The sequence below is a fragment of the Semicossyphus pulcher genome, unplaced genomic scaffold (genome assembly GCF_022749685.1).
Source record: "Semicossyphus pulcher isolate SPU_LCO1_2020_fin unplaced genomic scaffold, fSemPul1.0.p SCAF_14, whole genome shotgun sequence".
Taxonomy (NCBI): domain Eukaryota; kingdom Metazoa; phylum Chordata; class Actinopteri; order Labriformes; family Labridae; genus Semicossyphus; species Semicossyphus pulcher.
Genome location: NW_027211648.1, coordinates 19,337,144 through 19,361,046, shown reverse-complemented (window position 1 = coordinate 19,361,046; position 23,903 = coordinate 19,337,144). Strand labels below are relative to the sequence as shown.

General features: G+C 42.9%; 1 protein-coding gene across 1 annotated transcript in view; it reads left to right on the top strand.

Moving 5' to 3' along the window:
• The window catches only part of dlgap2a (discs, large (Drosophila) homolog-associated protein 2a), a 189,603-nt gene that overhangs the window by 124,744 nt on the left and 40,956 nt on the right, over positions 1–23,903 (top strand). Inside the window, exons 3-5 of the mRNA XM_069661762.1 lie at positions 8,242–8,608; positions 8,642–9,389; positions 19,742–19,956. Coding sequence (XP_069517863.1) covers positions 8,242–8,608; positions 8,642–9,389; positions 19,742–19,956 — 1,330 coding nt within the window. The remainder of the gene's footprint in view (positions 1–8,241; positions 8,609–8,641; positions 9,390–19,741; positions 19,957–23,903) is intronic.

Below are 23,903 nucleotides of genomic sequence, written 5' to 3'. Positions count from 1 at the left end.
AGCAGCTTGTCACTTAAAAATTCACAGCAGTGAGTGTGGGAACTGCTTTTATTTTGAGTTTAAATCATTCTTGTGGTTCAGCGACGATGGCTAAGTCGCCAGAGCCTGAATTCCCAGTTGGATTTAAGGTCAGTTGTAGGAGCAAGACCTCCTCCATTGTGTGAGGGTGTGAGCTACCATGCGAAACATACAGTACATGTCAATGTGTGACACATGCTGTGCTGACTCATCATACAATCATGTAACAGACTTTTCACTTCATGTCTCAGCATTAGGCGTCAATCAGAGCAAGGTTTTTTTTTCAAGTTTTATGCTGGGCAGACGAGGCATATGAGGACAAATGTCAGTGACAAGTTATTGCCTCTAAATTGCTGCAGCGGTTTCAAACAGCTCAGTTAGTTGAGTAATGGATTAGCGGCTGAAATGCTGCGAGTTCAGCTGCAGCTCTCATTCCACACTTGAAATGTAAAGCGTGCATGAATCGTCCTGTGCTGTCACTCCGACGGACAAGCGAGCGGAATATCTGCCAAAGCCGTAAGCCGTCGGCCTTAGTCTGATTTCAGCTGCTGTGGTTGATACGGAGAGAGGCTTGAAGAGCTGACACATTTGCTGCTTTGACTCTTTATCCGCTGCCTCCTTCTCCAATCTAATAGCTCAGACCGTTTGCTGATTTGCCCCGAGGGCTGAGGACACAATTCCCCTTCCTTTGATTTTTTGAAGAAAGGCCAGAATTCTTGGAGGACTGCATTTAACCTTTGGGAGATGGATAAGAAAGCTGCTCTATCGATTTGTTTTGCTCGGAAAGGAAGGCGTGTGGTTTTCCTCTGGCCAGTTGAAGACAAAGCTGCTGGAATACCGAGACAGGGCTGTTTCGGGAAAAATATTCAGTCATACTGCTGCTTTAATGCTTCATATTTCCTTGTCTTTGACATTTTTTCACGGTATACAATATACAATCAAGGGCTGCACGGTGCTGCAGTGGTTAGCGCTGTCACCTCACAGTCAGAAGGTTCCTAGATCTAATTCCAGTTTGGATGAAGTAGGCCTTTCTGCGTGAGGTTTGCATGTGTGCATCCGTTGGTTCCCTCCAGGTATTCTGGCTTCCTCCCACAGTCCAAAGACATGCTCGTTAGGTTCATTTGTGACTCTAAAATTGCCCGTAGGTGTCAATGTGAGCGTGACAGGTTGTCTGTATGTGTCAGTCCTGTGATTGATGGCGATCAGTCCAGGGTGTAAGCCCGCCTCTCACCCAATGACAGCTGGGTTAGGCTCCAGCCCTCCGCAACCCTGAATAGAATAAGTGGTATAGATAATGGATGGATGAATAATTTATCAATATATTTAAACGCTAAAGGGTTGAAATAAACTTTTTGCATCTGTTTCAAATATTAAAAGTGTAAAGATTCTCAGGCAACAACAATACAATGTTCACTTTTTTCATGTATAAATTATTCATTAGTATTTCCAACATTGCCATTAGCAGTGAAGCGGTGTTTTAGGTGTTTTAAGGCAAAGATTGTAATCACAAGTCCCTCATGTGTTGCCTCTTCTTTGGGACTCTTCCTCACAGCCGCCTTTGGCTTAATCCCCTCTTAAATAGTGCTGCCGATAGCCGCCATGCTAACCAGTGCCAAGTCTGAAGGTCGCATGCCTTTGATCTCTCAGTCTAGTCCGGCGCTTTATTATCTTTCAACTTTGTTTTCAACTCCAGTTAAGGTCTGAGCCAGGGGAAGAGTGGGAGCTGTCAGTGATACTCAGTGCAGATATAATGCTATTTAAATGCTAATGTGTTAAGAGGAGCAAAACGACCTTTATTCACACTCTGCACGCGGGCCGAGCAGCAGCACCAAACAGAGGCTTTTAATAAATGAGCCTCTTCCTCTGACTCTGCTTCCCTTCCCTCCACACCTCGTGTCAGGTATTAGGAGTGTTTATCACTGTTGTGCCTGGAGGGGTTTGGCAATATTAAAGTGCTGGATACTGGCTCAGGTCTTAAGCCAGATATTCCCTGGAAATGTCTCTTTATCAAGGGAGGTCTTCTCATGCCTGCATTAACAAAGTCTATTTGTGTGGTAGAGCTACTCCTGGAAAGCTGAGAACTCAAATATTCATTTGGTAAGACCTCCAGTTGGCTTTACAAAATAAATCCCTAAATGGCTATTAAGATTTCATCGTTTACAAGATTTTTAGCTGGAGCAGAATTATCCACAGAGGTCTCCTCATCTCCAAAACAAACAGAGCTGATAATTAAGACAGGTAAAAACACTAAATAAAGCTGTTTCCCATTAAAAACAGTGTCCCTCCGACCAAGGGCGTACTATTGAGTAGGGATGGTACACGTCCCTACCAATATACAGAAATTACTGAATTGTGCTTGCCAATAATTTTGTCCAAAAATGTACATAAGCTTAAATGTTGCACTTTCAACCTGCGGAGGAGTCGTGCACGTGAGACAGCCATCACTCTAGCCACTTTCTCACTGGTCAAAAAACCCACTAACATCTTTGGTTACAGTGGGACATTTTGAAATGAAAACACCTCGTCATCAAAGCGTGCGGTGTCAAAAGTAACGTTTATCCATTATAATTAATGGATAAAATAAAGGATAAAACTGATTTACTGCTACAAAAACTAGGTTACTGAGGTGGAGATAAGGACACGGAGAAGGAGTTAATATACTCAAGTAATTTCCTCTTTCAGTTTAAAGCAATGATGAAACAATATTAATTTGTTTGTGAGTTCATAATTCCTTCATGAGGCAGGGAGAGAGCAGAGGAAGCAGAGAAATCATTCTGTCCTCACTCTGTCAACGAAACTACTCCGAGACTAGTCGGGGATATAATGACATGAATAATCATGTTTTAAATCTTGCTAGAAAAAAAATAAAATTGAATAAATGTAAAAAGTTGTACAATGAAAACTTTGTCCTTTCCTCCAGCCCGCTTTCTCAGCGGTCACAGGACGTCAGAAGGGTCTGTAAGATGAGATGTTGCTAGCTTATTTACAGGTGTTTGTTGTTAGGTAAGGCTTTCTTAGTGTTCCTCATTTATGAGATTTTTACCAAGACTTGAATTATCCACCGAGGTCTCCTCCTCTCCAAAACAAACAGATCAGGTAATTAGAATCAGTCAAAGTACTGAACCAAACAGTTCCATGTTGACGCTCTTTGGGAGACTTTCAGGGCCCTGTGGCTGCAGGCCGAGATGCCACTAACTTTAGCTCACAAGCTTACTAAAATCCTTCCTCTGGTTAAATGATATAGGAAAAAACGACTTGAAATAGTTAGAAAGTGGTCGTCACGAAAGGATTAAATGTCAACAGACAGCCGACGTTTGTGGAAAACTGTAAAATGTGCATCTTACAGGTAAAGCTTGATAGCGAATTGTCGAGTCATGTGCAGCCCAAGTGTTTAGTATAGCAGTTTATCCTGTAGCATATAGAAGACAATATAACAGATCACAGCCTTTTTCTTATATTAGTTATTCCTATCCGTCCTCATTTGCATCATCATTATCATCGCCCCCGACATTCCAAGGAAATGTTCTCTTCCTGCTATAAGATGAGTTGAAATTTCCTTGCCATCCACTTTCTACCTCACCCTCCATCCCAGCGGTCCATCCAAGCAGTTGGCACCTTTGCCAGAAAGCTGATAATGTGATGGCAGGTGCTGCTATCAGTGTAAAAACAACAAGCCCTCTCCCTGTCCACAGATGTCACAGATACTTGTCTCCCTGTTTGCAGAGGACGTGCCAGAAGGTTGCGTGCTCCCCGGGAGAGCTGATTCCTTCAAACCGCCTCGCGTTAATATAAAATAACCTTCAAAATGTTTTGTAGGACTTACTTTTTAAATGGTTTTTCTGTCCTTTCACAAAACTTAAGCTATCAGCAGAGGAAGAGGCGAGAGAGAGGAGAAGGAGAAAAGGCAGGCGGAGGAGTCTGTCATCTGTCGTATAATCCCAGGAAATGCCATAACTCTGCCGGGAGATAATTTATTCAGCGCGGCTCCCGGAGATACCTCAAGGAATAGGCAGCTGTCAGGGAAAGGCCATGGAGTAAGGAAGTGACATAACTTCAGACAGAATTGCAGCATCACATCAATCAATAGTGCACCATCATCCTTCTGCTGCAATTATGAGCAAGCAGTGAACTACACTGACTTAGGCCAGGCAGGTTGACCTGATCTAGCCTGTTGATTTGTACTACATGTTATGGTTATGATGGGCGTTTGCAGCATTACGCCACAGTCACAGTCTCGAAATATCTTTTGGATAATAACACCCTGACAATATTTTGGACGTCTAAAAAGGACACACTGTCTCGACACTAGTTAAGATAAGCAAATTGTTGCTGTTGGATCTATCATCCAGCATCCACTTGGATCCAGGCGCTTGAGTCTTAAATGACAAGTGCCCGAGGATGTCAGTAGCCTGGATTCATTTCAGGCTGCCATGTAGACGTCCTCGTGTAAAACTGGTAAACAAGGAGAATTTGTTTCATCTTGAAAGATGGAGGACAAAAAGTCTGCACCTCAGGGGTTGAAATCTAAGACATCATTAAAAATAAGCTTGAATGGAAAACATTTTATCCAATTTGAAGGATGAAAAGGAACGTCCACCATTAGTCACAAAGCACTCACAGCACAGTAAGTCATCCTCGTGATCATGGAGGGTTTTTTTTATTTCAGAATATGGGACTTTTTCAGAGCGATTGAGATAATAATCAGGAGACCCAGTATAGTATAGTAGACCCATATAGACCCAGTGACAGAGCGATTCAGTTAAAAAAATCTTTTGCTATGACTTAATAGTTGCTGGGAAGGAGTCTGATACGATATGGACCAGTTTGGCCATTGATTTATTGCCACTTAAAGACCTCTTTTCCTTGTAATTATAGTTCAATCAGGAAATGAAGTAGGGAAGAACATTTATTTTACAATGATGTAGTAATGAATCATGGTCAGAAGTCTTTGGTGTGTGGACTCTATGGAGAGATATGGCAGTGTTCGGTAACAATACTTTTAAAAGTAATTCATTATGTTACAGGATTACTGCCATTAAAAAGAAAGTTGTTACGTTACTGCGTTACCTGCTGAGAAAAGTAAGGCGTTAGAGTACTTTTGCATTACCAAAAATGAAAACTCCCTTTGCGACTCTTTACACATGTCGGTTATATTGCCATGATGGTGTGTAGCCTACTGTACGTCTATCTTTGAATGTATTGACTCTACTGTCATTGCACTGCCTCGTTTACGGCCCTTAATCTGTAACTCTGCAGCTTAATAACAGAACTGACAGACGCAATATAACCTTTACTTTACAATCCGACTGTGAACTGGGCAGAGTCATACAGTATTAGGCACAGCTGTTTCAATGAAAACAACACAGGCTCTAAGTCCCGCCAGTGTTGCGGAGCTGTGTTTAGCTGCAGATGCTTCTTCACATTTGAAGTAGAGCTCTTCACAGCTGACAAGCACCTATCCTCCAGATACAACTTACATTTCACCGTCATGTTGTTCTTGTCACCTTCGCCCAGGAATTCTAAATAATGGGAATATTTCCACAAAGTAAATGCTGTCCTCTCTGCCACCTCGTTAGTCAGCTAGCTAGGCATGCACAGACACAACAGTAGTGCTTTGTTTGAAATGCCAAACTGTACTAGCAGTACGTACTGATTTGGCCAAAATGCAGTATGCAAACAAAAGCAAAATGTTCAGTATGCCCAAAATACCCGGATGTTGTACTGATTTGGAAAAAATCTCCAGAATGCATCGGACCTGTCAACCTCGCCCATTGTATCCCACAATGCAAAGCGCTGGAAAGTCACAACAGCAAGTTATAATAGCAGACAGCAGCAGCATTCGACCAGAAGGGGGCGCTATAGCTGAAGAAGCGGCGGTTTACTTCCTTTTTCCACAACCGGAAACTGCCGCCTGGTATAGCACACTGCAAAATAAATTACATACTACTGCCGAACGCAGTATGTAGTATATATTATCCAATTTTGAACACAGCCCAAGCTTACCTTTCGCTGGTACGCAGCTACCTGCCAAGAAGTAGGACAGAAACAGAAACAGTGCTTAGGGGATTTTCTGTTTTTTGTGATGACAAGAGGAAAAGCAATTTATTTTCCACCAACAGATTACTTTGTCTGAAAAAGTAACTAAATATGGATTACTTAAATTGCAATAAGTTACTCGTTACAACAAAAAACTAATACGAGTGCTCTAAAGGATATAAAGCGTTACCTCCAACACTGATGTGAGCAGCCGCAAGATATATCCCCCCATGGAGTCTAGACACTGGTGGTGGAGGTGTTGGCCAATGATGTCATCTAAGGCTGATGAGATGATGTGCTGATGATTAAGACTGGGCGGGATGGGGAGGTGGATGGTGGTGCATAAGGATGGCATAAATGAACTTGAGGCAGAGAACAGCCATATTTAAAAAGACAGAAATGATTGCAGACAATTGGACAGCTGATGAGAACAGCTGATGAGAGCAGGAAATGAGAGTGAGTATGCGTGAGGGGAGTGTGAGCAAAATGGTAAAGATATGAACAATAGAACCGGCATGCAAAATATAGTCTTCCTGACTGAACTTAATGAACTTAGAGCTTCATTTATGACCAAAACTTGAACTTTATTGTCCCCAAAGGGAAATTTGTCTTACAGGTAATGACAAAGACATAGGCACAAAAAACATGGCGAAATACATAAATGTACGAATAACTCAGGTGACAAAACCCTAGTTATAAAATTAGCATTAAAACCATCATCAGTCCGTAGTGAATGGGGAACTAATCATCAGCCGCATCATCGTGTGAATGTAACATTTTGCTTCTAAGAGATTAAATAAATGGTTCATCTCATTGGACCTGGCCTTTGATGGTCCTAATCTTCAATAAGAGGATAAAAGCTTGAATTTTCAATACACCGTTGAATTTCTAATGGCTTAAAAGTTGCCCTAAAATGAGACAGATCAGGCAGTTTAACACCAATGATCATACTGGCCACTTTAATTATATGTTGAAGGTTAAAATCTTTACACACATTGTAGCCCTCACCACCAGCAAAAGGAACTACATATCGAGAGCCCTGGGAGTGACCATTTCCCAGTCAGGGTTATGAAAATGGATCAACTTAATTTTCCTCATTTAACATTTGTTTAATTTTACTACAGCTCATGGCAAACTCTTAAAGGGGAACTTCATCTCCCCAAAATCTGGTAATAGGGTTTGGGGAGAACTTCCTCTTATCTCAAAAAGTAGTATGAAGTTTTTTGTTGTTCCAAACAGCTAAATTTGGACGGAGGAAGAAATATAAGTCTCTGTAGGTCATTAGTACTGTCATTAGTACATTACTAATGACCCACAGAGGCTTATATTTCTTGCTCCGTCCACCAGTCGGTTTAGAACTGAAGAAGTATTTCAGATGAAAGGTGAAATGTCTTCAAGAACTTCAACCAAGTCCAGTTGCCTTTTGGATTAAGCTCAGAATTACCATGACCTGGATGACTGAGAACCTTCGGGGGTCATCTATAACATTTAGCACACTTCCTGCCCCGCGTTATATTTCAGCCCCCATCATCCTGACGTGATTTATAGGCAGGACATTGTAATTACCATGACTGCCAACGGGTGTGAGGCATGAAGATAAAGTAAACCTATAGCTGATGAAGTTAAATACACTGGGATTGAGTCTTGGGACGTCTGCCCTTGGTGACCGATCACACAGAAATGGGTTTTAATATAAGACTACACGGCCAACGGAAAGAAAATGAGGGAGGGAGCATTTGTTGATCGTCTCCCAAGGACGGCGTACACCTCACAGCGCTCTCCTCAGGGATTTGACGGATGACACCAGCACCAAGGAGTGATAGGCTATTATTTCACTTTGCATTGGATAAATGGCAGTGCGGGCTTTTACCTGTCGCCTGCCTTTCTCTTTCTTTCATTCTCTCTTTTTTCCCTGTCTCTCTCAGCAGTATGCCAAAACAGACGTGAATAGAAGGAGAAAATAGGACAACTGACATATTGTCGGTGCAATATGTTGATTTCACTTCACAGATGTGCTGCTTTTTGAGTTTTCATGTCTTTTGTACTGCTCTCGAAGTGGATATGAAGGTTTAGAGTATGGTCGATAATGACCAGCCTGTTTGAGGACTTGTCATTTGGTACTTAGCTTTTCCACCCTCATGAAATGTGTTTGCAAGCCCTCAAATATTCTCTCTCTTTCTCTTTCAGACCAGCAGTATTCATGGTCGCCCTCGCAGTACTTCGATGAGGACAGCTACTCACCTCCACCCAGGAACATGAAGGGTCTCTCTGGCGGCCGCCCTGCCCAGCTCCAGCTCACCTCTCCCACCTCAGCCCACACCTGCGGCCTCGCCGACTGCGACCATTCCCTGGACCATCACCTTCACCATGGCAACTCACGGCCCCCCTCCTACCTCCTCAGCCCCACTGAGAGCTGCCCCCTTGATAGTCACCACCGCTGCTCACCTCGGAGCTCCATCCACTCCGAGTGTATGGTGATGCCTGTGTCCATGTCAACCACTGACCACTCAATCTCTAGTAGCACTTTCCCCCGCATGCACTACGGTAGTGCTTCGCGGGAGAGCGGTGGCAACACTTCTGGCGGCAGGGAATCCCGAGACGATTGTGGCTCGTCCTCGCATGGCGGCAGCGGCAAAATGAACCGAATCCCAGCAAACCTCCTGGACCAATTTGAGAAACAGATGCCACTGCACCGGGATGGCTTCCACACACTGCAATACCAACGCACCTCCACCACAACCACGACTACAGAGCAGCGCAACGAAAGCCCCGGGCGAATACGCCACTTAGTCCACTCAGTCCAGAAGCTCTTCACCAAGTCGCACTCTCTAGAAGGTTCCTCCAAGATGAATGGTACCAAAAGCGACTCGCACCGGGACAGCTCACACCACCACCATCACCACCACCAAGGCCACCACAAACACAGCAAACGCAGCAAGAGCAAAGAACGTAAATCCGAAGGCAGCGGCAAGCAACGCTCAGGAGGATGGTGGAGTTCGGATGACAACCTGGATAGTGACAGCACGTACAGAACACCTAGCGTCATGTCTCGGCATCCTGTGGACCACATCAGCCACTGCTACCCTGACTCGATGCACGGACACCTGGCAGGAGATATGTCGCTTAAGACATCCAAGAGTAACAACGATGTGAAGTGCTCAGCCTGCGAGAGTATAAGCATGGCGCCGGAGGGAAAGTTCATGAAGAGGAGCTCTTGGTCAACGCTAACGGTCAGCCAAGCCAAGGAGGCCTACAGGAAGTCTTCACTCAACCTGGAGAAGCCCATGATGCCCACCGACCTCAAGCCCAACCTTAGGCCCTGTCACTATCTACAGGTGAGTTTGGCTTCTGTTGCTATGTGTCAATGTATGGCTCGTGTATCCCAAGCAGTAGTACTTTTTCCAGTCAACTCTACAGCTGTTGATATCATAGAAACTAAATACCTGCATGCACATTACTTTAAATGTCTCAGACTTACATATGAATTTTATTTATTTGAATGTGTCTTGATGATTGGTTTTTAGGGAGTTTTGGTGAAAGGAACAGGTGGTGATTTGGAGGGAGCCACATAATAGCTAGAAGCAATTGAAAAGATAATAAAAACACTAATTTCATCTGTCAGTTCAGTGATGAAACGCCCATTTACCATTATATAAAATACTTAAGGCACTGCAGAACACTGAAAAACACCACACCCAAACTTTACCGTATATTGTAGCACAATATAAAGCATCTTTTCTCTACAGGCATCGCTCGTAAGTAGACAGGAAAGTTGAGAAAGTTGCTCATCTTGGCTGGATTTCTGATTGATCTAAGAGACAGTGTTTTGTTTGTCTCTTCCCCGTGTATCACAATGTGAGCATGTCCAATGGCTCAGCATGTGGCTGGCAGTTGAAAGGACTAGCACAGCAGGACAAATCAATTAACTCCATAAATGATCTGCGCCAGAGGGGAAGAGTTGGCAATGTAAGAATAAAGGACCATAGATCACTGTTGATTTTTGCCGTGTTGTTTGCTTCGATTCCGCATCCATTGAAATAGGTTAGCATTTAGCTCAGGCCCACGATAGCACCTCTGGGATCAATTCAGAGTGAGTCAGCACTTTACAATGAAGTGTCTCATCGGTTTTATATGCACGCTGAAGGGCAAGAGAAAGAGAAAAATAAAATTAAAATGCAGAGGGAAGAAAAGGTTGTGTAACAACGCTGCTCAGTATACAACAATGTGATATCTGATAGCATCGTGTAAGTAGTGCCTGTAGTCAAAATAAAGTGAGCACTTCAGCACATTGGTTGGGGAAACGAGGAGTCTCAGAGCTCTAAGCAGAGAGTGTGTCTTATGGATTAGAGACTGTTGTAAACGGAAAGCCAATACATTACTCAAATCAGCCAATAGAGCCAAAGACACCAGTCAATCTAAGCTTACGTCAACAGAAAAAGTCCGTGAGGATGATTTCTGACTGTTGCATTTTTAAACATAACTGATTATCATTTTAAACTCGGCAGACAGTGAACTCATCCACTCCCACTCCACAATCCCACTAAGTGCCCCAATCTCTCAATGAGGGAGTCAGTGTTTAGTGCCCCCCTCCCTGCCCCTTCCTTACTTCCATTTGGTCATTCAGCTGAGGTAGTGTCCAAGTCGCGGCACCATAAACACTTCTAAAAATATCCTCCTCTCCTCCTTCCTGCCGCAGGGCTATATTTAGCCCAGCGTTATCAATCCAATCCGTGCAGGGTGACACATCTTCCCTCCCTGGAGAATCAATGCCCTCTCAGAGAGCTGGAAGATGTTTCGAAAGAGAAAGAGAAAGTTGAAGATACATACCACAGTTTTTGCCTCTGTTGGATTCACTGTGATACTAACAGAATCAGAGGGGAGGAAACCGGCAAAGAAATGACTGTTGTTGCACCCCATGGTCGTGGCTGTTGCTCATCACCACAGAGAGCCTGAGCCAATAGGAATGATACCTCTATCACACCGAGGGGTCACATTGAGAACTTTACACTTCCTGCTGCTGCTGAATTGGGATTACGAACTGTCTGCAGTATTACACCATAAACTGTATCCAGGGAGAGTGTGTGAACTGACTGTCGGTCCATGTGTGAGTGAGAGTGTGTGTGGGAGTGTTTCGGTTTATCGCGCACCAGATGGTTTGATGATGTGCTAGTCACCTTGTTTGCGTCCTTGGTTGATGACAGAAGGAATTAAAAAACTTCTGAAGTGTTTTAGAAGTATGAGACAGACTTAGAATCTAGATGTTAATTTATGTGCATGTAGAAGGTGGACGGAATCTTTGTGTGTGTATGTGAGGAAGCCCATGTGTGTGTGAGAGATCGATTAGCTGGACATCGAGGAAGACAGAGATGGATTTATATTGGCTGGCCTTTCTCTGAAATGACAAATGTTGAGAATCGGACATGGCATTAGCCATCGCTCTCTGTCTGTGGTTAAGTCATTTCACAAATTAGCCCCAATTGCCCCCCCCCCCCGCCCTACACACACACACACGTAGGGTTTGCTTAATGCTAATGAAAGGAGGTGATCGTGGCGAAGCATTCTTCTTCCGTTGGCAACAGCATGGATACATTTCAAATTCTGCACTCCCTCCTTCGTTCACTCTCACACACTCTCCAAATTAGATATGTAAATACACCTGGACTGCAGTAGCAGCTGTAACCCACGCCTCCTCCACCTACCCAAAACTTCACAGCTCAATAACTTTGTCTTACCGACAACTCTGAGCCTTGACTGAGTCCGCTGCCCCAGCAATCGCTACCCTGTTCCCATCCCGCATACAGTACTGTAAAACAAAGGCAGGATTAGCCTTTTGATAGTTTTGCTGATAAAGCATTGCAGAGGGATTTAATAAGCCAATTAATTGCCATGTTGGCTTGCCAAAGGTGGAGCTTGAGATGCAGTAAGACTGCTGATTAAATTACAAAAGCGAAGTGCAAAGTAGCAGAAACCAAACTGGCACTGTGAGTGAAAGCTACAGTAACGCCACCGACACACACGCACAGGGGTGGCCTAACTTTTTTAATAAGGGGTTCCCAGATAGCTTTCAGCCCACAGAGCGCTACTTAGTCAGATTTTGTCCCAGGAACTCAGGGATCAGACAGCCGTTTATAGCTAAATGTTACTCATCTCTGCTGCCTGAGGCGACAGGGTGGCTTTGTGGTCACCACTGAGTCTGCGAGCATCTGCTCCTATTAGTGTTTTACTTTCTCAAACCCCTGACATCTGATTCTACGAGCAGGGTGTGAGGATATAACAATTTCATTGTCAATTGTTAAGCACATTCTCCAATATCCTGTTTTGTTGGTGCTATTGCTTTCCCAGGCAAAATCAATAGTTATGCCTGACAATAATAGAATCCTAATTTCTGGAGGGTTTAACACCAATATTTTCTGCTTTAGTAGCATTTTCATGTCAATAATTCTTTACTTTATTTAATGGTCTAAACATAGTTTCAGACATACACTGTAGAGTGTGGAAACCGTGGAGCTGTTAAATAGAGGATACCCTGAACTGATTTGCTGTTTCAATCTAACAATAAGATTGAGTTGTGGGGGCCATTAAAAGCCTTGTGATAGGGTAGGTAGTACCGGCTTAAGGTTAGGGTTACCCCCTACCCTAACCTTAACCCCCCATCTTCCCATCTCTCTCTTTTCTCCTTTCTTCCCTCATGGAAATGAGGGTGCAGGGGCGGGTAGACCGCACAGCCCGATCCGGCGGGGGCAAGTGCTAGCCCCGGACAGGGCACCTCACCCTGGCTCAGCCTTCCCCGTCTTCTTTCCAACACACCTCTCTCTACAAACTCTTCTCTCTGTCCTTCTCTCTATTTTTCTCCTTTGAGCTTAATATGTTATTGTAGTATCCGCGTTGTCAATATCTAGAGCTCGCATGGCAGAGCCTGGATCTGTTGAAGGCAGTGCTGCTTGGGTTGCGGTGACCAATAAGGGTCATGTGGTGGGTTAATTATAAGTAATGGGATGAGGGCACAATGGGAGGGGTGTCTTCACTGAGCACTTATCCTTCAAATTCTTCTTGTGATGTTTGTTCTTCCATTTGTTTTGTCTGTTAGTAGTGAACTACATGGTTAAGTGGTCTCCTGTTAAGAGATGAATCTGATGGTTCTTAAAGGTATTCCTGGGAGAAGTTGGATGCACAATGTTTTCATTGCTTTGCGCACGTTACACAGGTGTTCCAATTGAATCCATCAGCATGACTGTATTAGATCACATTAAATGTAAACAGTATACTCAAAATCTTCACTTGTAGTGTGCCGAGACCTGTGTACTTGGCTCCTTAAACATGTAGGAAATCTTTCTTTTGGTCACTACAGCCCTTTCTTGAAGAACCATTGCAGAGTGTGTCATCGCCATTTGACAGTTGTCACATGTTTGCATCAGTCACATGTTTGCATCTGACACACGTACCTCCCTGTCTCTCTCTGTCTTTTTAAAATTGGTTGTCTCAGCATGTGGGGACCACATCCCTCCTCTTTTTCCCTACACTCAAAAAACATGTCCATCAATTTGTTCTACTTTTTTTTGTAGATTTCTCTGATTGTGTACTTTTCTTCTGTTCCTCAAGGTTTCTCTAAAAGATTTTCTATTCTACTTGTTCCTTGGCCTCAGCTGGGGAGAATAGCATGGTGTATTTGGTTTGAATAGGTTTGTTCTGTCCTGTCCTTTTTTTGTAGTTTTTGTTAAAAACTTTGATCTATATTTAGGTAGTGCTACAAAACTGAAGTTAGTCATCAACTAAACTGGATTGCAAGACTTTTACAGGCTAGCGCACTCGTACCAATGAGTTTATATCAACCATCAATGTTTGGTTTGCCAGAAATGATTGGGGCAGCAACAATAGCAGCAAAAACAAGGGCAGTGAGTATGGCAGAGCTTATGACAAATGGGCCGTAGCCGTGGAACCAATGTATTGGCCTACACTGTAGCCTGAAGCGCACCTCCTCAGAAATATAGCTACACGTCATTGAGGCGCGGCCCGACAACTGTCATTGGTCGGCTTGGTAGCTTGCATTGCCCCTTTATGTAGGCTACGCTGTTGACTCTGTGTAGATACAACGCATAAGTATGAATCAGGCTTTACCCACAGGAAGAAAAACATACTGTACAACAGGGCGGCTGCGGCTCAGAGGTAGAGTGGGTCGTCCTTCGATTAGAAGGTCAGCGTTACATTTCGAGCTACCACATGTCAAAGTGTCCCTGAGCTGAACGTTGAATTGCTTCTGAAGGCATATAGGAAAGGGTGAATGCGACATGCAGTGTAAGGCTCTTTGAGTGGTTGGGAGACTAGAAAGGAGCTATATAAGAGCAGTCCATTTACCACCAAAAACAGCCAAGGATCGGCCATGCTACTGGTAAGGATCTATGAATGGCAACCCATAGGTCCTTTTATCCAGACTGAAATATCTCAATAACTATTGGATGAATTGCTATATAATTTTGTACAGATATCCATAGTGCCCAAAGTGCAAATCCTAATAAATTTGTGATACTAAAAATTCATTTTAGCGCCATGATCGTTGTCCGAATTACAGTTATTATTTGCCCCTTTTACACTGCAGGTTCAAGGCGGGATTATTAGGCCTCTGCTGGGTCTCGTCTTTTATGTAAAGCGCACACGAGGCAGAATGGTGGGGCGAAGTCATTCCACCTCTAAGGTAGTAACAGATGCATACCACTGCCAAACTTACAGTCCCTGAAAAATGCCCTTACATAGCCGCTAACATGGAAGTAGACTCTTTAGCTTTCAGATTTATTCTCCAAAAGATTAAGGGAGTTTAACAATGGCTCAGTTTGTCCTGCATCCCAGTGTTTGTGTAAAATCATATTTATTTCCCTTCAAGCATGTCTATTCACACTTTCATACTCACATCTGATATCAAGTGTCAGTAAACAAACAATATGAAGACGAGATGAACACAGACTGTAAAATATTGCATGCGTGGGCGTATATGTGTGAAAGAGAGAGACAAGAGAGGAGTTATGTGGTGGGCGTGTGGTAGGTTTTTAGTCAGGTCTAGTGAGGAATCCATGGATTCATTCTCCCCTGCGAGGTAGGAAGAGGAGACAGAGAGAGGGAAAAAAAGAAAACAGCACTTGCTCCAACACACACAGCGTATCCAAGCAATCTTGTGGGAGGAAATGAGGGGCTGGAGGCTGGTGGGTGGGATTACCAATGATTGGACCTCTAAAAGCTCTCTAACTCTCTCCCTTCCTTCCCTTCTCTCTCTCTATCTTTTCCATTACTCCATCTTTCTACACTTTATCCCCTCCATCCTGCCCCCCCCCCCTCTCTCTCTGTCTCTCTGTCTATCTTACTCCATTTTTTAACTTAATGGCAGTGACTTATGTTTCTTCGTGGGAGAGGTGCTGTGTATAGATAGAGCCGCAGAGTTAATCAATGAAATGCACTGCTGCACTGCAGGAGCATTGGCTGAGACCTGCCTAGCCCAGCGCACACACTCACACACACACACGCACACAAACGTACACATACTTTACTGCCTGTGCTCTCCTACAGAGCCAATGATCAGAGCAATGAAAGTAAAGGTAGACATGCATGACTAATATGCTAAAGTCTGAGCAATCCTGCTATGAGATGCTTGTGAGCCATTTCACCAAAGTTATTTATTATCCAAGTTGAGGTGCCAAAACAGCTTGGGTATAGTGTAAGTGTAAGGAGTTGCGGCTGTAATTGGGTCATGTAATTAAACAATGTCACAATAGAGGAAGTACTGTTGTACTGAAAAATAGCACGGCTTAAGATAATCACAGCTGTGCGGATATTCAGTATAACAGCACGGCCTTGAGGCTGATATTGCTTATAAACAGTTCTACAGGTGGTATATAATGGTTGTATAACAGTATGGGTTTTTTTATCATTAATTTGATACCACCAACACAACTATATCTTGACAAGAACTGGACTGATGCCAGCAACCATAAACATTTTTCTGCACTGTGGCTACTTCTATACATTTTCATGCAACCAGTGTCTGCTGACAGTTGCATTGATTGCCTGTTCCATCTAGAGTCTAGATGGATCAAGCTGGTACCGAGATTCTAGATTGTCTCAATTCTAGAGAAAGACCGCCTGCTTTAACGTTAATTCTGAACACCTGAAGTGGAGTGATACATCTAATTAAAAGTCCCAGTGCTGTTATACGCTATATCAGCACTCATGGAATGCATCTTGTCCAATCAGGTTGCCTGGTCGGAACTTACTGTTATATAAATAATTTTTTGAATAAGTCTTTTTCATGGAGCAGAATCCGATTAATTAAAGGACATAAAAGTTCTGTTGTGAAAATTGAACTTTAAATATTAGTCTTCACACTTGAGATGTGAATTTTCACACAGCTGCCACAAACCGCAGCTCATAGTCACAAAGGGCCTTACGTAATTGCCATAAAATGCACATTTTAACACAACATATTTATTCAGGAACAACAGAATCGTTAAAACTCCCCTGAAGATAGAATAATTGCACTTGGCAGTGGGCTGGTAGAGCGCGCCCACCTCTGAATCCCACATCTTCCCTTTGTGAGATCTTAAGGTCAAGGTGAACTCCAGGTTGACAAGCGTCCATGTATCAGCTCCACTGAGCATGCTGAGACGTCATGTGTGTTTTTCCCGGGCAGTAGATGCGAGCGTGCTGCTGCCCAGCCTGTTTCTTTATCTTCACAGGGAGAAACCCTCCAATCTATCCAGTTTATCAGCGAATCCAAATTAAACAAATCTCACCACAGCTTGTGCCTGTCCTCTGGCGTTCCGTTCATTAATTAGACGTCTAAAAATATCAAACCCCTCCAAGACTTAATTAACCCACCGACTCCATTTGGTAGCTGGTGCATGCCTGTCTTTGGAGGGGAGATGGATGACTTTTATCAGTGTGTGTGAGTGTGCGTCCGTGTCTGTTTGGGTTGTGCTCGTGCACGCTCACCTCTGTGCATGTTTCGGAAAGAAGAAATCAGTATTCTGAAGTCATTCATGCATGTCTCCGTCCTTGTCTGCATGGGTGTGTTATCTTTTTGTGGTAACTTACCTTTTTTCATGATGTAACACTAAAGCCTTGCAGTGAAATTTTCCACTGAGCTGTAAGGGCTCACGATAATCCCCATCAATCATGCCTTCTTGCCACAACATGGATGAAACATAAGCGTCAAAGGCCACTTTGACCCACCATTCCATGTGATTAAGAAAGAGTGGGTTGTAATGAAGCCATAATTGATCAATTATTCACGCCATTTCCATTTGATGCGACACTTGTTAGAACCATAATCGTTAGTGGGCGTACACTGATGCCAGAGGTTCTTAGAATTAGTGTCACAGTGATGTCATTTTCTCAGGGTACAAACATGTAGATAGTGTGCAGGTAGCATTCCAGCTACTTTTCTATGTTAAACTGTATTTTTAACAGTGTTGTGTTCTAAAGGATCATCTCTGTTTTGATTTCTCTTTGAATAACAATCACATTTCAGTTGTTATTTTCCAATAGTTGACATTTGCTTTAGTCTCAGTCATGAGTCTGACGCATTAGTGACATTTTGATGCAGCCTATCTCTTCCTGACATTTCCCACAACCAGTAAGCTGGCACCTCACTGTGAATTTCACTGTGAACCTGTGAGTAGTGACTTAGTCACTCACTGGGCGAGAAAAGTTTCACTAAACAAAGACATATTATCAGTATCGCACATTTGCAACAGCATTTATATGACATTTAAATCATAAATAGTGGTTGGAAGGCTATTTTAAGACTGCAGCTTGTGTCCAGAATTACTGAAAAGTCAAAGAAATATGAACCCCAGTTATTTAACTTAATGAAATCTGGAGCCGGGCGGATTGGCACCGTGCCGAGGCTGATCCGACTGCCAGCATGTCAAAGTGACAGATGGATACAGCAGCGGAGGAGCCTTCAACTTCCACACTGAATTTAATGATTACTGACAACGGCATATTTTATGAGTGCTGATCGTTGACCATGGAAATGCGTGTCCAGCTGAAGTCGCGCAGTCAGCAGAGTGCAACACGGTAAATCCCAAAACACAAGAAGAAAACTAAGAAGAAAAGCAAGAGAGGTTTGTATTTTTGTATGACTGTGGAGGGTCTCTGCATCTGTGTGTGTCATCTATGTATGAGGCTAAGACGCTGACTCAGCTGCTGTTATTGTTACAGTAATTGAACTCGGTTGTTCTGTACTGTTTAACAAAACGAGAGTGTGTGTGAGTTAGAGAGAAAAAGAAAGAGTGGTACTGTGTGTAATGAGCTTGTGCACAATCATCATCACTTTATTGCAGTGGTGGGGGAATTGGCCCTGCAGATTATAATAAGCTACACCGCCATCCCCAACACAGAAACCCATTAAGATCATATCATAATGTTCTTCTGTATGTTGTATAACGGCATGTACGATAATAGTCGCATTTTTCTTTCACACCAAGAGCAGAAAATAATTATGCTCCACGTGATCTGTTTTCAGCATTATTCGGTTGATTCCGGTAACAAAATCATTTGTCACAGTGCTCAACTTCAAACAGCCAGAACGCCTGTATGCAAGATGTTCTGTTTGTCTTCCTGCTCACTGAACATTCAAGAGACTTAAGGCTGCCGTGGTGCCTCACATTGGGTGTGAAATATCCACTCCATATGCAGCAAAGACAGGCTGCAATTGCGAGTAAGATGCACTGTTCTCCCTCTGAATGGGATAATGGTGATGCTGATGTCTGGATACTCAATTACCTGGTTTAACGAGTGCAAGAAAATTGCGAAATGTAAACTGCCTGGTTTGTCTTGATGGCAGGTTTCCACATAGGAGCAAAGCAGCTCCTATTCTCCATTTCCAAGCTTTCTCAGCAGTAATTATAATAAACAGAGCAGCCAAATTTATAAAAGGTGTTTCAGCCTTTCTGCGGTTTGTAACCCAGCCGAGTCACAGACCAGCTTAAACACAGACCAGCTGTGAAAGCCGTGAGAAGGTTTTAATGCGTGTTGATTCATCAAGTAAATGGTCCTGTGTAACTCAATGGATGGAACTAACTGTGACAGAAGTAAGGGGTTCGCTTTGAGTGGGTATCAAATGTGCATTGCTCCATCACTGGGAAATGTAATAAATTTGTTTTTATGGTGTAGTGCTTTAACCTTGCTTCATTAAGATTAACATGGTTCTCAATCAGTTAAACCTCAGTCCCTTTAGAGTGTTTTCAGGATTGCAGTGCAGAGGTGGAAATATGGCCTTTTACCCGAGGTAATGTTAGTAAAAAGATACAGGCAGCATATCAAATTTTAAAAGAGTAATCAAAGCAGTGTACCACCTGGTCACAATTGAACAGGAGATGGATACAGCCAGACTTGCTGATGAATAAACACAACGTTCAAGAGCTAAATAGTCTGATATTTCCTCAAAAATCGGTGGTTAAACAGAGAGTGAATATTGGACTACATTTATCAGTTGGCCAGAGGCATGACTGTATGTGTAAGAGGCATAATTAAATGCTAGTGTTGTGTCTTGTTGGCAAGATAAGCAAAAAGGCAGCTGTTTGCTACCATGTCTGCTTTTATAAATTTGGTAATATGTTGTGTTTAAAAATTCCTGTGCTGCCGCCAAGTAACCCAAAAATTATTCCATTGACTATTTTCCCCTTTTAATGACACTCAGGTGCCCCAGGATGACTGGGGGGGTTACCCTGGTGATGGGAAGGATGACGAGATCCCTTGTCGTCGGATGCGGAGCAGCAGCTACGTTAAAGCCATGGGGGATGAGGAGAGTGGAGAGTCGGACTCCAGCCCCAAGACATCGCCTCAGAAATTTGTGCGGCCCGACGCCCTGGTCAAGGCCATCATCAGACCCAGGGACCTGCTGGACTCTCAGAGGTACAACACATGAATGTTATCAAAGTTCATAGAGATTGGTCCCTTCTTTTGTTTTTTTTCCTGCATGTCACTTTTCATTTTATCACCCATCAGTTTGTGTTCGTAAAAAAAAAAATACAATCCCAAGCAAAACTTTTACGATCTAAGCGTTGGTTAAAGACCAATGATCTTAGTGTCCTGTGGGTGGGATACCCCTGGGATCCATTCTGGGCACACTGAGGTTTTTTATGCTACCACTGGGGGTGTCAGAAAGAAAAGGTTTCAAATTCTGCATATTATGGCTTTAAATAAATGTACCTTCCAGTAAAGTAAGACAATTCTGTTGGCTTCTTATGTAAGTCAAGTTGTTCCAGAAAAGGACTAGAAGTATCAAATATTAGAAGAATGTAATCAATGAAAATCCAGGAAACTATGTGATTTCTAGAAAGACATGTTTAGATTTAACCTAACTCACTAGGACATTTTGAAATGTTTTCAAGACATGTTTCGTACTTTGTTGTGTCTTACATGTTTCTTACAAACCTTTTCAAGCCTAGATCTATTGATGTTTTGGGAAATATGATAATTTGATGTGTGGTCATATCGGTGTTTCAGTGTGTTCTTATAAGAAGGCTTTTGTTTTGGTAACTCGGCAGCGGAAGAAAGCACTCATAAGAGGATTACATGATCAGACAAGCAGAAGACAATGTCACAGAAAAACAAACACAAGCAGATATGTTCTGCAGAGATACAGGGAGATGATGACAACATTAACAAAGTCATGAGATTAGGAGGGAATTAGATAATAAAGTACATGCACCAAAAATGGAGTAACGTAGCCTCACCTGTAGTAATGCTTTAACTGTTCGTTAATAGCTTTTACCCCCAAGGTATTTGCTGGGTTTATGTTATCATTAACATAAATATTAAGATTATCTACCTATCTTAATGTGTGTGTGCAAAGCCAATTATTATAGTGTACAGTAATGACACACTGCAGGAGCGATGTAACTCTGCAGGGGTTCCTCTGAAGCTGTTTGAGGTCAGAAAGAGATCCTGCTGCTTTTATTGTGTGTTTTATGTCATGATAATTGTCTGTTGTATAGTTCTGCTATGTATTAGCCTCACCTTCTCTCACCTCACATCCTACACACTATATCCAGTCATTTTCAGCCCACTTCACCTGAACATGGTATTGGCTGAATACCAACCACATATACAAAGGATGTCTTCGTCCTTTGATTTGTTTGTACTCAGAGTTTATTAAAAAGACAGTTAATGTTCTTTTTTCAAAGGCAAAACTATTAAAAATGTACTTATCTTCTTTTTTAGCTCCCTATTGTGCTTTCCAATTGTATTGTTATAGTACTTTGTCATTGCGCTGTGTCTGACAGATTCATCTTTACCACAGTTATTTTTTTAAATAAGGCATTAAGAGGCAGCAAATTCACTGTGTTCCTCCCTTCAAAGGTACCTGTTCCTCCTTTGTTTGCAGCAGAATGTGAAAACAGTAATTACCACCTAGATTCAGAAGTCTATTTTCATGACAATTTAAAAAAAAGTCCTAGACCTGCTCTTACAAAACACTTTTTTTTCTGCATTTGCTCTCTGAGGTGCGTATGATGAGTGCATTTACTCGTCAAGGTTGGAGTTCACTTCAGAGGTTTCCATCAGAGGCCTTTAGCAGCATCTTAAAGACCTGTTTGTGTGCACTCTATTGTAGACAGTTAGATGCAACCTTTCCCTTTATTTTTTATTACTTTATAAAAATACTTAAGGGTTAACTTACACTGTACTTAAACTCTAAGGGCTGGACCTTTGAAGCCTTGCAGGGGTTACTGTGGTGCAGTAAATGGACTTAGCGCTTTTGCTGTCTTCCGACCACTTTTATACTACATGTCACATTCATCCTTTCACACACACATTCACACACTGATGACAAAGGCTTAAGTGCCAATCTCCAATCAGGATCTATGCCTTCGGGAGCAGGGTACTGCCCAACGACACTTCGACATGTGACTGTAGCAGTCAGGGATTGAACGCCGCCCCGAGCCACAGATGCAGTTTGGAGTCATCGGTTAAAAAGAAGTATGCTTTTATAAACTGCTGTGTCTCACTTTATTTTTGACCAATCACCTGTTTTCTGTCCCATCAATTAAAATCTGTTTCCGCCATCCACTCTGACACCATTATGTGGACAGTGCAATATCTGACTGGTGAAATATTCCTTTTTCTGATCACAACAATGTGAGACAGTCCAATATATTGATGATTATCAGTCAAATGCAGATATCTGTGCATGTATTGTCCAGGTAGCAGTATCAGGCTGTCCCTGGGGCAGGAGCTGCTGTGGGGAGGCAACAGCACGCAGAACATTTTTCTAGCATTTGGGCAGCCAATATGGCCTATAGAAAGTGGTCTGGTACTGTCATAAAACCTTCCCCAAAGATTAAAAATGATGTCATAATGTGGAAGCTGTTGCATGTGCCTTGGGACTTATCAATAAGACATTACCAGCAATTGAGGTTGGTAAAAGCAAGTAGGGCTTGTCTCACCAACCTTGTCTTACCCCAATTATTTAGCTGTTAAAAGTATCCAGATGGTTGTGTTAATATTGTATGACTTAAAGCTCCTGTGATGACTTTTTTAGCTCCTTATGAAACAGACTGAAATTAATACTAATGCCTCTGTATGACCTACAAAAGCAAACGAGATCACCAGCGACAGCGAGGCACACCCTACGTATAGAGGCACATTCCTCGATGCAATGGCCCCGGGTTCAGCTCTGACCCTCAGCCCTTTGCTGCATGTCATCCCCTCTCTCTCTTCTTATATTTCCATCTCTTATCCACTGTTCTGTACATTAAAGGATTAAATGCCACCAAAAAAAAACTTCTGCACAGAGTCGGACTGGGAACAAAATTCGGTCCTGGCAATTTTCGTCTGGACCGGCCCCATTTTTCTCCAACATACGCAGCGCAATATCGCAGTGGGGGGGAGTGCAGTGTGGCGCAGTGAGGACACCGATCTGTGTGTGTTTCTCATGCTCTGCCCCTGACTCAAAAGGGTCACGATCGCTCCCGTATTTCTGTTTACAACCTTGACAAAGAATAAAATACGTCTCAACAAGCTGTGCATTAGATGAGCAGGAGGTGATCCATGCGTAGGTTATCAGTTATCATAAGTGTTGGGAGGAGACAGACATTAGGAGAGGAGCAGATATGACACAGATCTGTGTGTGTTTTGATGCTCTGTACCTGAATCAATAACGTTGCGATCTGTCCGTATTTCCGTGCACAGTTAAAGTATAAACATTGTCACGTCATGTGATGCGAAGCCAGGGTTGCCAGGTCTGCGGTTATAGCGGAGTCGGGCTACTTTTGAAGAGACCAGAGGCCAGACCATTCCCGTTACAATTAGTGCTCCGGTGCGATTGCATCCCTTTCAGAAGCTCTGTAATCCAGCCTGAACTGCAGTGCCTTTTTGAGTAGTGGGCTGCGGCCGGCAAGTCGATTTTTTTCTCCCACAATTCCCAGTGGGCCTGCCCATCTGGCATTTGCCAGAGTTGCCAGATTGGGAGGACAGGATCAGATGTACCGCTTTTTCCACAGGGGTGGCCAAGATTGACGCAAATGGAAAGTTCCTCACCGTGGCTTTAAGCCAAAGTTAGAAGCTGTATTGTGCTGAATTCATTGGAAATTGTTCTAAGTAGACAAAATCTGTCCTTTTTTCTGTCAGTGTCATGCTAGAAAGGGAACTTTGACAATTACAACTCAGGATAGCTGTACACTACATGCTTCGACAACTGTCTATAGGTAATGCCAGTGTGGCTAAAAGCTGGTGATGGCTTTATTCCCTCAATGCTATTTATTGTATTATCCCCCATTGTATATGAGATTAAATGTTAAGATAATATTTGTGATGAAGATGAAAAAGAGAGTATATTTGTGGTTATAGGTAGAAAATGT